The 14680-nt window shown below is 41.3% G+C and overlaps 2 protein-coding genes and 1 non-coding gene across 3 annotated transcripts; 2 read left to right on the forward strand and 1 right to left on the reverse strand.

Moving 5' to 3' along the window:
• Positions 1-102: 102 nt before the first annotated feature.
• On the reverse strand, positions 103-5905 carry LOC116926350 (COUP transcription factor 2). Its single transcript, XM_032933236.2, has 8 exons — positions 5855-5905; positions 3428-3569; positions 3207-3322; positions 1694-2035; positions 1416-1612; positions 1186-1279; positions 760-921; positions 103-692 (listed from the first exon to the last, which is right to left on the reverse strand). The coding sequence occupies exons 2-8, from the start codon at positions 3559-3561 to the stop codon at positions 412-414; spliced, it is 1326 nt and encodes a 441-aa protein (XP_032789127.2). The 5' UTR covers positions 3562-3569; positions 5855-5905; the 3' UTR covers positions 103-411.
• A 934-nt stretch (positions 5906-6839) lies between these two features.
• Positions 6840-11962, forward strand: LOC116925673 (low-density lipoprotein receptor-related protein 4). Its single transcript, XM_032932431.2, is given in 12 exon segments — positions 6840-7157; positions 7213-7323; positions 7434-7615; positions 7617-7916; positions 7919-8152; positions 8209-8526; positions 8528-8603; positions 8606-9491; positions 9554-9690; positions 9747-11408; positions 11506-11620; positions 11684-11962. Coding segments are annotated over 12 exon segments (4287 nt in total). The 5' UTR covers positions 6840-7096; the 3' UTR covers positions 11889-11962.
• A 347-nt stretch (positions 11963-12309) lies between these two features.
• Positions 12310-13719, forward strand: LOC116926412. Its single transcript, XR_006643335.1, has 4 exons — positions 12310-12554; positions 12632-12735; positions 13096-13241; positions 13330-13719. It is a non-coding gene; the product is annotated as an uncharacterized LOC116926412 (transcript).
• Positions 13720-14680: the final 961 nt, after the last annotated feature.

Raw genomic sequence — 14680 nt, forward strand, 5'->3', positions numbered from 1 at the left:
TGTTTCATTCAATTCAAAACACGTCACACGATTGCGTCTTTCTAATAACGACCATTTGCTGCCAAATGGCCGCCAACACATTGACTCTTAACCGCTAAACTGTTCTATATTAGGCTATATATATTGCAAGAACGCACGTATATGATATATAAAGGAAATTAGCATTACAATTCGGTTAATGAATGACTATATATACGTATACGTATATACGATAACTATCTATTTAAACTGTATGCTCTAACACGTGACATTTGTTTTTGTTTTAGTGCAATCCGGTGTGACTAGCAATCTAAAATAGATTTGTTCTTTGCAAATCGGTGATGAACAACTGGCATACATAATAGATTTTACAGCGATTAATGAGCTACTACTGAAATTGAAACAAAAACAAAACAAAAAACACGAGCATTTTTACAGAGTGCAATCTGCCAATAGACGGGAGATGGATGTTTCACCAATTAATTTACGAAAAAAGAGATCGACAACGTTGGCGCTTTGGACGGCCTTCAGAGCTGGTAGAACCAACAATAATTTGCCGAAACGGCCGGCGGGAGACGGACGATGATTTCGCACCATGTTCGACACTTCGTGCGAATGCTGAACGCTCGACGACGAACAATATTCGTGCAGCATTACTTGCGTTTGATCTTGTAAAATCTCGATCGTCAAACTGTCGTGAAGTCCTACAGTTTCTAATGATTTGAAGAATTTAATCATTTACCTTTTAATTAAAAAAAAAAATGTATATATATTCAATACCAGGTTTAAAAAGAACCAAGGCCTTCAGGCAGGCGAATTCAGTGTGATCCAGCCGTAACAGATGAATGCGTCCAATCACTTGGTGCAAATGCCGCAGACCTTCGAGTAGGAGCTCGTGACGTTCGCTCGTCATTTCCGGACAACTCCTCACCGTATTTACTACTAAAATAATGAAAATAGCAAATGTAATATATTAGAATTACGCTAAGACATGTTACCGTTACAACGGCATTTAATCATGATGTATGTTCAATGCATATAGGAAACCAATTAAGGTAGTCTACAAAATGTGACAATGCAGGGCAGTCAGAAAATCAGCCACAAGGTTCGGTTGTTACATCTTATACGGTATGCAAATCACTAAGAACTTCTCTTAATAGGACGTGGTTTTAAAAATGCCTAGTGAACAATGGCAGTTGCTGTTACCTTCTTCCAGGTCGAGTCCCCATTGAGCTACCGTTAAAATAAACAGCTCGCACCAGGCCTCCTCCAGCAGAAGACATTGGTCTCGGTAAGACAGCTATAAAAATCGATTTGCGAATTGTGCATCTCATTAAAACTTGTACAAATAAATCAAGATAAAAGATAGAGGTTCGTCTTGAAATTCGTGTGCTCAAAAGAAGATAACATGCTCCATCTTTAAAATCGAACTTTACATTAGAAAATGAAGGAATGGTGCGTGCCCATCGAACTGCCAGGAAGAGCAGACGGGCAGCAGCTTCATTAACATCATCGTTATTAGCATCTCTGCTTGCCAGATAGTACTGTGATGTGCTCAGTTGAGTGACTGCATCTGTCGGCACTGCAACCGGTGACGTACTTGTAGCAATAGACGTCTTGTAGCCAGCCGCCGCTGCAATTCAAATTGAACAATTCAAATTTCGCGCCCCATTCGTTTGTTTTATTGAAATTTTCATTTCCGAAAATATCTCACTCAAATCGCTCCGTTTGTACGCCGGTTGTTCTTCAACCGCCGAACTGCTGACTTCATCTTCTTTGACTCGATTGACAAGAGGCCGGTCGTCGGACACCAGAGGTAGCGGCGGAGGCGCCAGAAAGTTGAGTGCGAAATGTCTTGGGACGTGGTGTAGGCCGAGGGCTGGACGCCAAGGAAAAGCGAAATTTCCAGGGTAGAATGGATAGCCAGCGTTTAGAGACGTTAACGGTGGCGGATGATTTAACGGCAGCATCGACGTCGCGTGCGTTGGTATCGTGTCAGCCTCTGGCTGAAAAGATCTTTTGAGTGCGCCACGGGGAGCTCGTTCGTGTTGGACGGCTATTTTTTTAAAAAAGGGAGCGAAAAGAATCAACGATTTTGCCAACAGATGAACATTTGGTCTGATATATCAGTTGATGGAGACAGCCCTTCACAGGCGTGAAAACTGACAGGTGACCGCGCCAACTCTTGACGAGAATAAAAACCTTTCAAACTCTTAAGGGATCACTTACATTAGGGTGGCGATGCGTTAATGGAGTCACCTACTTCCAATATTGTCACAAGCATCAAGCGATTCTTGTGGTTTTGGCACTTGCCTTCATCTATATTTCACTCACTCGTGTTTGCTCACAAAGCTATAACCGTCAATATAATAAAAAAAACGATATTGATTCAGCGTTCTGTATACTCTAAGCGATCCGTTGAGAAAATATGCGCCCACGGCGTTAACTCTATAGCGAATCCTAATATACGTATAAAGACCAGCGAGTTATATATGATTCCCCTATTGAAATGTTCTGCTTACGATTTCGTGATGACATTCGAGCGGGCGCTTTTGAGTGTCAAAGCCAAGAAAACAAAAATGAGTGCAACGTTTACTTGAAGAAAAACACGGCAAAATTTGAACTGAGGGTGATATATACCGCCCAGTGTCTATAAAATAACGTTTTAAATCCTTTGTCTTTAATTATTGGATGAACTAAATAATCGATTTGCCAGATGGCCTTTTTTAAAAGTAGATTTGCGAAACTGCAAAAACGAATCGTTCAATTTGTTTAGATCCGCAATGGCGTGCGATCACGCAATACAGTCGGAAGTCACGTGATTCGCACGGGGCAGCCAATGAAATCTCTTGATATTGAGAAAGGATCTTTGGGGTGTGGTGCGCCAGGACAGGGTTTCCCGTGCGCGGTTCTCACTATATAGACGCGAAAGAACTGTTTTATTATTCCCGAACGTGCGAATCGTACCATTGGTTCACTCCGTAGCTCCTCCTACCGCTTTTCCTCTCTTTCACGATTTTCATATCAGCAAACTGAATCTATTACTGTTTTTTTTTCTTTTTCTTTTCTCTTGGTTTATTCGAATACTTTGACTTGCCCGAGAAATCCACATGGACATTTTTAAATGTTACGGGCCTATAATTACGAAGCCTTTCTCCTTCTGCACACATTGAACATAAAAATCTATATAGATGTATTCCCTGATTGCATAGAAATAAATGGCTTACCATCTCGTTTCATTTTGACTTCGAGGCAGCGGCGAAAGCGACACGCTTGGCACTGATTGCGACGGCTAACGTCAACGACACATTGGTTGGATTCTTTGCAGAGGTAGTCCAAGTTCCTTTTCGTTCAAACAATTTAATGGAGAATCAATGGCTAATTGTAGATCCGATTGAAATTCGATTTCTAAATTAAATCAGACAATTTAGGCAGTGATTCAAATTACCTGCGAATGCTCCTCTTGAAAAAGCCTCGACATCCGTCACACGAAGACACGCCGTAATGCCGGCCGGATGCCTTATCCCCACAAACAAGACAGAGAGCTTCCATTTTATTGCGAGGGCCCATCATCCGATCCATGCCCCACTCTATTAAAATAACGAATAAATTCAAATGCACTTAAAACAATTTCATTGGCCCAAACGGCAGGTAAAACGAATTCGTGAACGCCTACACAAGATCGTTTGGTTAATAATTATGAGACTATATAATTTAACCGGCAGTTTAACACTTTATTCTGAACGTTATGCATTTCTGCTGGAGCAAAGGCAAAGTATTACCTACACCGTCGACATGTTATTAATTATCGAGGTGCTTGTGATCGGTAAAAGGAAAACGCCTCAATTGAGTCGAACGGCAACAAACAAAGGGCGAGGAAAAGTTCGCCGTTGAATTGTTAATGAATAACCGACCGAGTGGTCCAGTACTTGTAGTCTAATTTGAATGTGTAGTCCCCATCATTAAGTTGTCATTTCTCTGGCCAGAAATTGCATTATTTTGGTGATCAAACAAAAATTTATTCTATTCAAATAGAAAACCTGAATCGGCATATTAAATAGCCATACGGAAATAAGCATTGCAGCCCGTAAGGCATCAAAGTGTGCTTACGGGCCATCCTATCAGTTTATGTGTAACAATGATATCCCTGTACAAACACATGTAACTCAGCGGTTATACTATAAAGACACAATGACAACGTCGATTCTTATCGATACGCCTCACGTTTTTTTACGGCATTTACAAAACATAATCTGCGTGAGGCAACAAAGCTGACGTATGATCGCATTCTTTCATCTGCATTCGTGATTCTCATCAAACTGCACATTCAAATCTATTAGAAGAGATACATCGAACACGCGCGCAAAACAAACAATTATACTGACAGAATGCGTGTATATATTGTGTCATTTTTTTTTGCTATCCCATCTATTCGATGACCTCTTATTTGTTTATTACGACGTTCTTGGCTTGATGTTATTGACGGTCCTCGAACACACACACACGAAAAAGGGTTCTGTCAGCAACAGTCCCCTGTTCACCCCTCGTTTTTTTTCTTCCAGCAACTTTGCCCTGCTCTTTTTTACCCCAACCTTCAGACTCAATAGCTTTCATCTAACCTTCCCTACCATCAACTACTTCAATAGTGTCAATGTTTTTTTTTTTTTAATTATCATACAAAATTCTGAAAACAATTTTTCACTCTATGGCCCTTTCAGATAAAAGGTTTCCTTTTTTTGTTTGTGGTATGAATTTAATTGATGGTCTTTGTAGACTTATGTTTGTGTAACCCCAAGCAGATGTCAACAGATCATCTGTACGTAAGCAAAATTGAAATCAAGATTCACTTTCTTTCCAAAAAAAAAAAATCAACCCCATCGCGTTTTTATTATGTATTTGGCTTATAGAAGTGGAGCTCATATAAAAACAGACGTCTATATTGACGCGATAGATGTTGGAATACCAACTTCGACATGTGGTCTGTTCTCAAGCTCATCAGGCCGTATTGCACAGTAGACAACGGTGAATCTATTATTTATTTTATATAAGGCCATCAGTCAATGTGCCTATCATTAATCGTGCTCCATATACAAACTTGTGATGGCCTTTACAAGAGAATTACGCTATAATTAGAACATAGACCGCCTGGACAGAAAATAAGAACATGACGTCTAAAAAAAGAGAGCCGACGAGACTGTCGTCATATTATCCATTGAGTTTAAAGCTCGTTGCACAAGCATCCGCTGGATTGCCAAAGTCAACACCGTCTGGGAAAGTGGCAAGTGTTCGCCAGCTTTCTGACGCCCTGATGGTGGCGACGATCAGCAAGACTCACGGATGAGAGATAAGGCTTTTACAGAAAATAAATAGCGTTGCCTATAGACAACGTGTGTCGCTATAGCAACCAAAGTCGAGTTCATGAGAATAGCCCACCTGTCTTTGTTTACCCTGTACTTTTTGTGTGTGTGTCGGCTAACCTAATCATTAACCTTTGTCCATTCACGGTTAGGCTCTTTATTCATGGTCTACTTCAAAAGAATGTTTATAATACGCTTTGGCGGCGAAATTGAAAGTAAGTTTTTTTAGATTAACTTAACACAGTCAAGGTACATTTCTTAATATTATAGTAAAACCCCGTGTTATTTCACATAGTCACTATACTCTATTCTACACCCGGTAATGTTATTTCAAGTTTACAAACTATTGCTATTGATGTTATAAAGTAACCACTACGCGTAATGTTTTACCTATGACGTTAACGTTCAAGGGGCAAATTCTTTAAGAAGATTCGATACAGGCGTCATTAACCTACCATCCAATTAGAATAACGTACATTTAAATGAATTGCTGTTATTGACGAAATGTGGTGACTTACCCTATTAATCAAGAATGATGTCCGGAAGCGTTCAGATGAAGGCGGTGGACAAACACGAAGTGGAGCCGAATGAACATTCATATGTTTATATATGGGAGGCATGGGTGCAATAAGAGGGGGGAGGGAGGAGGAGCAGGGCTGGCTTCGATTGACGATCACATGATATCTTTATAAGGGATCTGTGGTCTCTTTGTCACGGAATATTGGATCATAAGGCTCCTTCCTGACAGACAGATCGTTTCACACCCAACGATATTCACTCGGTTTTCCGAGCGTTAACTTCTAAAAAGAGAACAAATCATTTACTTGCTGAGAAAATTGCTTTTATTTACTGACAGATAATTGATGTGCTAAAATTTTTGAAAGTAAAAGATGTTCGCATCAGTGGATTTTTCGCAATCGTATCGTCGATCGGAGCGACTATGCAAAATCAATTTGGGTGGCCATTTTCCGTTGTTCACATCTAAATCAATTAAGTTTAAATGCAAGTAAAATTATTTTAACTTTAGAGATAGCGATACTTAAAAAAACGAACCACCTAAGGGGTTACAGAACGCATTTGGCACAGAGAAAAGGGAAAGGTAACGTAACAAGTGTAGAACACCCCTCCTTTCCCCCTTTTTTTTTACCTGTGCATGTCCCTTTTTTTCAAAAAATGTGCCTTTAGGCAAGACACCCTAATTTTCTTTCCATGTGACGTAATTGATTTCACAGTTTTGCATTTTGTCCTCTGAACTTCCTTTCATTTTCTGGGTTTCAAAAATCGAATTTCGGGACTAAATGAAGAGGGAATGTGTTTATTTTGCTATGATTCAACATTAGGCATGTACGGACTCGTTAAGCCTGAAGGAAAATTTAAAAAGATGATCTTGGTTTAGAAAGTTCATTGACCTTTTTTTTTTGCACACAGCGCTGAACTTGTGCGTTTGGCAAATTAGAGGGTGGGTTTGAAACGGTAAGAGGTGAGGTAAGAATAGAAAACGAAATGCCAAATCAGTTGTGCACGAGTCGGGCGGACAATCAATACCTTCGTATTAGAAGAGCTTTGAAATTTTTGCTAATCAGAGAATTTTCTTTCTGACGTAAAAGTAGAACGAACTATACGACGTCATTGCCTTGCTATTTTTTAAGGAAACGTTTCTTAAATTTATTTATTTCCATTTACAACGTAGTGAAATACTGTGAATACTCTGCTACGTTCGAGTCTTTTTTTTTAAATGCCATTCCGAAAAGGATTTTGAAATGAAGTTACTCTGTTTCTGGCTCATGTTATTCGTGCAGTTGTCAGAGTTTTTGACGACAGGTATGTCTGCTATTTTGTTTCGTTCTGATTTTACATATTTACAATTGTTCTTAAGGATGCACTGAAAGTGAATTTCGTTGTGAAACTGGCGATGGATGTGTCGAATCTAAGCAGCGATGTGACTCTGTCAAGGATTGCGAAGATGGATCTGACGAATCGGATTGCGGTAAGTGTTGGCTAAACTCTAGACATAATTTTGAATCTTGGCCGCTTGTTTAACTTGTTTTTAAGCTTTTTGGTGGATAATGAATTAAATTTATTAATTCTTTATTTTAGATACTGAGCTTACGGTGCTGATCGTCACTAATCGAGACATTCGGAACGTGTCGTTGCTTTCAAATGAAAACAGATTCATTCAAACGGGTCTTTCTCAAGCGAATGGCATTGCAATTGATTACACGGATGATTCCGTTTATTGGAGTGAGAAGAGCATCGACAAAGGAGGCATTTACAAATCAATGCATCAACGGCATGGTAGAGGACGTAGTTTCTATTGGAGTAGAAGTCATCGAAGATTTAGCCGTCGATTCGGTTGGACGTCACCTTTATTTTACGGATTCTGGTCGGAAGCACATCGTCGTCTGCGATCTTCAAGGTTCGCTGTGCAGTGCTGTCGTCAGTGGCGAACTGGACAAACCCCACGGCCTGGCCATCTTCCTTAAAGAAGCTCTGCTCTTTTGGTCTGATTGTGGCTCTCATCCGCACATTGGCTCAGCTGGAATGGATGGCTCTAATCGACAAAACATAATTACCACCGACATATTGCTTCGCCCACTGGTTTAGCCGTGGACGAAACGATGCAACGCATTTTCTGGGGTGACACCAAACTCAATCGCATTGAAAGCTCAAATTTCGATGGTTCTGATCGCAAAATCGTTCCAGTTGAAGTCACTCATCCCTACGCCCTCGACATTTTTGGTGATTTGATTTTCTGGAGCGACCTCGTCGAACACAAAATCCTATCTGCCGACAAGCTCACCGGTGATGATTACATGGTAATTGAAAATTTTTTTAAAAACTACTTGTTTATTAACCCTTCAATTCTATTAAGGTGATCCTCGAAGAGGATTCACTAAACGCAACTGGCCTTCACGTCCACCATCGTCCAAGACAAGCTCGTCTCTCCAATCCTTGCATGGAAGCCATTTGCAGCCATCTTTGCCTTCTTTCATCTTCTACGAAAGGCTACAAATGTGCTTGTCCAATTGGAATGACGCTGAACAAGGATGAGAATATTTGCGATCAAATGTCTTCTCGATCGCCATCTATTGTTATCGCTACGCTGACTGAAATGTACCACTTGAATCACAATCAAGTGGGAGAAGATTCTATTATGCAATTACCTAATGGCCCTGATTTGAAACATATCAGGTGCCTTGGCTTTTAACCCGACAGGCCGATCGATTATCTACAGTGACACTGCAAACAGTATAATTTACTCGATGGATGTAGCAGTAACCACCACGAGATCCTCTTTGAAAACGTGGATATGGTTGAAGGTTTGGCTGTGGACCCTTACACGGAAACCATTTACTGGACAGAAAGAGTCCAGGGAAAAGTCGTGATTGGTCACGAAAACGGAGGGAAATACCAGCGGCTAGTTTTGGCTTGGAATCTGAAAAATCCGAAAGGAATCGCCGTCGCATCTGAATTCGGGTTGATGTTCATCGTCGAAGGAAGTACGAGCCAAATCATTAGTCTCTGGCAAATGGACGGTATATGGCTACGCAATTTGGTGGTCGTTGAAGGAACAATATCTGCGATGGCGTACGATGGTCATGACGAGCATTTATATTTTAGCGATTCTCAACGTGGAACCATCGAGCGAATCGACGTGGACGGAGCGAACCCGACAACGTTTTTCTCTCAATCTCAAAAACCAATTGCGATGGCTTCCAGTTCAGACTCTGTTTTCTGGCTAACTGACCTTTCTGCTCGTCTCAGTTGGTTGGACAAAGAGGATCCAACAAACGCACACAGTTTTCTCCTGGACGATGTTTCTCACGATAATTTCGACCCGTATCGTTTGATGACCGTAATCAACGAGTTCGTCTTGAGCCGCAATCACGTCTGCCTCAATCAAACTGCTGGTTGCAATGGTATCTGCGTCCCTACACCGAGAGAAGCCAAGTGTTTGTGTTCAGTTGGAAACGTATTATCAGAAGATGGATCCACTTGCGAACCAGTACAGTGCATCGGAGAACAATGGTTTCCATGCCAAAGTGGCTGCATTCCTGCAAAATATCGTTGTGATGGTGTCAGTCATTGTTCCCTTGGTGAGGATGAATTGGACTGCCACAGTTTAGCCATCGCCTGTTCGCCAAACGACCCCAAGTTAGTTAAAAATGTTCAATGTGGTGTTGACTTATATTTTCCTAAATTTGATTTCTTTGTAGGTGTGATTGTAAATCTGGCTGTTCAATTTGCTCGGAAGAAGAGTTTCAGTGTGACAGTGGCGAGTGCATTCCGCTGGATTTTGTGTGCGACGATGTCGTTCACTGTTCAGATGGCACGGATGAAGGGGGCAATTGTGGTAAGCACATTCTTTCGTTTGATACAGAAATACTCTGATTTCCCCTTCTTTTTTAGATACTTCATGTGAGGATAATAGCCATTGCCCGCACAATTGCTTATCGGGACCTAAAGAGCCGATTTGCCAGTGCGAGCCGGGCTACGACTCGTTAAACGATGGGCGAAATTGCATTGACGTCGACGAATGCAAAACTGATTTTTCCTGCTCACAACTCTGCAACAACAAAGAAGGTCATTATGACTGTCTGTGTGTGCCAGGCTACTCTCTGGAACAGGACAAACACACCTGTAAAACGATTAACGGCCGTCCGCTAATGATAGCTGCAAGTGCGCATAACATCGCAGTGTTTATTGATAACAATGTGATTTCCAGCCACCGTGAACTCGAGTGGCACGATCCCATTAGAGGCGTTGCATTTCACGACAAGATGTCCACACTCTACTGGATCACTAAGGCAGGTGTCATACGAAGCAACAGTTTAGGTCAAGCTCTCGTCTACAAGTTTACCAGCCTGAAACCCACTGGATTAGCTCTAGAATCCATCACGGGTAATCTCTACGTCAGCGCTTCTTCAGAACTAAACGGAGGGGTCCAGCAAGGAGGTTCTGTTATCAAAGTCGTGTCTCATTCCCTGGAATCGGATGTCAACATCGTTAATACGCAAACGAAGATTACAGACATTGCCATCGACAGCGTTCGTGGCATCCTTTTTTGGTCGGATAAATATGGATCATCTGCTGGCCGAATCATTCGTTCAACTCTTGATGGCAAATCGACGTATGAACTGTGCGATACCCAAGTTATTTGCCCAGTTGCTCTTGCGTTGGATCCCATTAAATCACGCATCTACTGGGCAGACAGCAGACAACAATCGATATTAAGCTGCACGTACAACGGACAAGATCAACATAAGCATGTCGCTACAAACGGCAAACCTTTGTCAGTTACCTTCTTCGAGAATCGCATTTCTTGGACCGTGTTGCATCAAGACATCATCTACAGTCAACAGGTTGCAGGTGAAACGATGGAAAAGTCTCTTCAACTAGCCGAAACTAAAGCTGTGCAACACTTGTTTACTACTCATTCTATCCTGGAACCAGAATATCCGAATCCATGCTCGTCGTCTTCATGTGGCAATGGCTTGTGTGTATTGAAGAATGTTTCGAGTTACTCTTGTTTCTGCCCAGGTGATGAACGTGTACTTTCCATTGCACCGTTTCGGTGTAGTAGCCGTTGTCCGCGGTACTTTTTTCAATGCCATCGTGATTCAGAGTGTTTACCACGGAGCCTTGTGTGTATCAACGATGCGAACTGTGAAACTCTATCCGATCGAAAACTCTGCGAGAAACTGAAGGACACTTTGAAATCCGGAGAGTCTGTTTTGACGAATTCTCTTACTAGAGGATTATTGCATTCGCTGTCCGTCATCTCGTTGCTCCAATCAAACGGAACCGATCGATGGATTCAAGACACTACGAGAAACGAAAGCCTTCCATATTCAGAGACTAGGTTTGTTTCTGGACAATCTCCCAGCAATCAGTCCAGAAGGAGAGTGGTTTATTCGCGTCACATTGAAATCCGTGACGAAGTGTATGTTCCAGACGAGTCCGGTGCTGATCAAGAAGCGACACAAGCAATCGAATCGACACTGCAGGCTATACTGGGCGGACCTGTTTACGTTCGAAGTTGTTTGTTTACAAAGAAAGGTCACTACATCGGTAAGCTGTTTAGCTATCATGATAAAGTTTATAATTTGAAACGCATTTCTCGTGTCTTAACGATCGTTTTCAATTTATTTTTATATATTGCTTGTAGATCTGGCTACTATGTTTGATCGGCAGGATAATGCTGTTCCAATAAATCGGGTGTGGGACGTGCGCAACCAAACGCGTTTCGTAGAAGACATTGAAATGTCTAATGGAAGTCGAATGTAATTTTGATTTAAGGCAGTTTTAATATTTTCGTGTTGACGAGTTGGTGTTGTTGTTTGCAGGATTTTATGGAAAATCTTCCGGCCGCAGTCGTACACCGCCGAAAGGAAATTGAGGGCTGTCGATCAAATGGAATTGCGGACCCTCAAAAAAATGGGATATTTTCTGATAGATGTCGATCTTGCAACTTGGAATAGGTTGGCGGAATCGGACAGGATTACGTTTTTGAAAATGAAGTTGGGTTTTTACGTTGTTCGGCTCCATTAATTTCGTGGAAAGAGACCATATTACCGGAATACTAGTACAATTGTTTATTAAATAAATCTCGTTAATTTAATGTAGAAGGAACTATTTAAACGTTGCCTTGAGAGACTAGTAAGTTTTATTAGACACTTGTAATTTTTACTCGGTTTAAGGAGCGAAACCAAATCTTTTATCGGCCATCTTTGTCGCGGTAAGTGTACGGAACTTTGGAAATTCCTGGAATGACTATCGGTGACTAAACGTTAGTTTTCATTTCCCGTCCATGTACAACCGAATCGGATGCCATATCACTAAAATGACGTCTGATGCAGAACTTTATTTAAACTCAACATAGGCCATGCGTCATTGCGGTGTGCAAAAACAAGCCATTAATATCCTTCCCTTGCGGTAATCCATCCGTCAGAGGCTTTGGCACTATATAACCAAGGCTCTTCTACGCAGTTTCCAGTTTCAGTTGATGTGTTCTCTTCGAAATTCACGAAACTTTTAGGTTTGTAAAGATAGCTGAAGCTGTCGAAAATGTCCAGTGAAAGCTATCCAGAACAGCTAAATCCCTTTGTCGAAGACGCAAACAACATCGAAAAACGACAACCGAAGGAGCTGGAACCCTCGCAAAATGTTTCTTTCTCGCCATAAACGCACATCGTCATACGCCACTGCGCAAATAACGTAAATATTTAACTATGCAGTTAATTCTGAAAGTGTTTTTTTTTTTTTACTATTAAACAATTTTGTGGTTCCATTAGCATAAGCGAGAACGTCGAGCGGGAGCCGATCAAGTCTGTCGATGAGCAAGTACCACCAAGTGACAGCATTCACCGTAAGATGTCTCGAGACACAACACCCATCGGTAAATACGAATCGACACGTACCGTAACGTGAATGACTTTAATAAGAGTTTACACAAACTAAACTGATGAAATCAATAGCAAAAGAGAGAGCTGGATGTTACAGTTTATCTGTCACCATTAACCTACTATTGATTGTAGGGTAACAATAGAAACGAATAGGGTTTTGGATCACGGCATCAATTTGAATAATTGTAGTAGCTTTTCAAAAGCGCGCTATTCAATTGAGTATTTGATCGCAGCTAGAGAAAGCTCTTTGCCTAAAAAAAAAAAAAATTATTTGCCATCCTCCTATACAAGTCGTGTACTTTCCAAGCCACCAAAACGTTTTTTTTTTTCAAATTGATACCGTTTCCATATAGAGTCCAAGTGCCGCACCAGTGAGTCGACAGTGCGTAGGAACAAACGACGTGCACCACTGCCGCCATTGATTCCCGTCCCGTGCAAGCCTTCATCCTCTATCGCTGCCAAGTCGATCACGGATCTCAGTTACTGCGATACAATTGAGGTAATCACCTAGATTCCGAGTTCGAATGTCGGTTGATTTTTTTCCAAAGAGACTCAAGTCCATTTTCAATTAATGTCTGATGTTCTAGTTGGAAACTGTTGTCACCATCACGACAATAACGGCGACAGTCGATGAACGGAACGAGGTCGACCAATTGCCATTGCTTTTTTGCGATTTAAATGATGAAGAGTCATGAAAAATGTTCTGGCTAACACAGAACTATATCTAACACAAAAGCCACCAATCGCCTTGTTGTACATTTTGTCAAAGCCCATTTTGTCTACTTTACTCAATTGTCTTTCCGAGAGTTTTCTGCGATTTTTGTGAATCATCAATACATTTCAATTGCCTTTTGACAATCGACATTTGTGTGTATATTCACTCTCCTCTGGTCGATCTACATTCGACTGGACTAGAAACCATCAGATTTTGAGTTATGCGAAAGCTTTCTAAAGAAACTGAGTTGGATCCTACGAAATTATTTCTTTTAATTTTCGCCGAGGTAAAAAAGATTGCCCTTAAAATGGTGTCACGAACCCATCGATGCTAATAGCTAATGACGTTGCCTAGTGACTCATTGAAAATCAATGGAATACCTCACACAGAATCGTTATCCAGTTCACTGAAGATAATTAACGTTTCTAGCTGAATCATCTGCATTTATATATCCCGTTTCGTGGTGCCAGAACGCCACGTCAGCACGAAACGTGGCTAAAAGCTCGTTAGTCGCCGTATAATTATACCGTTGTCGTATAGCTTTTACCGTCACCTTGGAAACAGTCAACGAATTTTACGCTGCATGGATTCCTCGAGATCGTAGACACATAACTGGCTATCAAGCAATCACACGTACAATTGCTTTCGTGTTACGGTGAAACTATCCGCTCATTGAAGATGCACAGAATCCTTACCGAAGCCCACTCAATCAGCAGATGTCCGAGTGGTTGAACGTTCAATCAACCTCAAACGGATAGGTTTTTGTAATGTAATTGTTGGTGCACCAAAAAAAAGGGCATGCTCTCTCTCTATAACGCTGTGATGGCAAAAACTAAAGCGTCCAACCGCACGCATCCGCGCCCAAGCAACGCAATGATGAATATAATAAAAACAAGCGTCTCTCAAAATCGGGTCGTTCGCCAGTGAAAATGAAGAACAACCGGCAAGTAGATCACGTAGTTGATTGTATGCCGGTACGGAAAATGAGAAGCAAGAAAGAAAAAGACTTTCTGTTAATGTGCCAGTGTAATGATTATATAGGCTATACTAATCTCGACATGGATGTGATGATCTAATGCGGTTGCAAGAGCTGCTGGGAGATGATGTAGGCCGGAAGAGACTATATACCTGACTGGCAAACAACCTTAAATATAACGAGGACATCTGTTGCAAACGCCTGCTTTATTTTTTTTTTCTTTTCCTATATCTAGGGTGCTGGTTTC

Source organism: Daphnia magna, linkage group LG1 (genome assembly GCF_020631705.1).
Source record: "Daphnia magna isolate NIES linkage group LG1, ASM2063170v1.1, whole genome shotgun sequence".
In the NCBI taxonomy this organism is placed as follows: domain Eukaryota; kingdom Metazoa; phylum Arthropoda; class Branchiopoda; order Diplostraca; family Daphniidae; genus Daphnia; species Daphnia magna.

What these genes read in the sequence shown, in the direction of transcription:
- LOC116926350 (XM_032933236.2), bottom strand. Translation starts at nt 3,561, where the DNA reads ATGGATCGGATGATGGGCCCTCGCAATAAAATGGAAGCTCTCTGTCTT. An exon ending in TTCAAGAGGAGCATTCGCAG is followed by an intron (nt 3,323 to 3,427) that starts GTAATTTGAATC and finishes TTGAACGAAAAG; the next exon opens with GAACTTGGACTACCTCTGCA. An exon ending in CCATTCCTTCATTTTCTAAT is followed by an intron (nt 1,280 to 1,415) that starts GTAAAGTTCGAT and finishes CGATTTTTATAG; the next exon opens with CTGTCTTACCGAGACCAATG.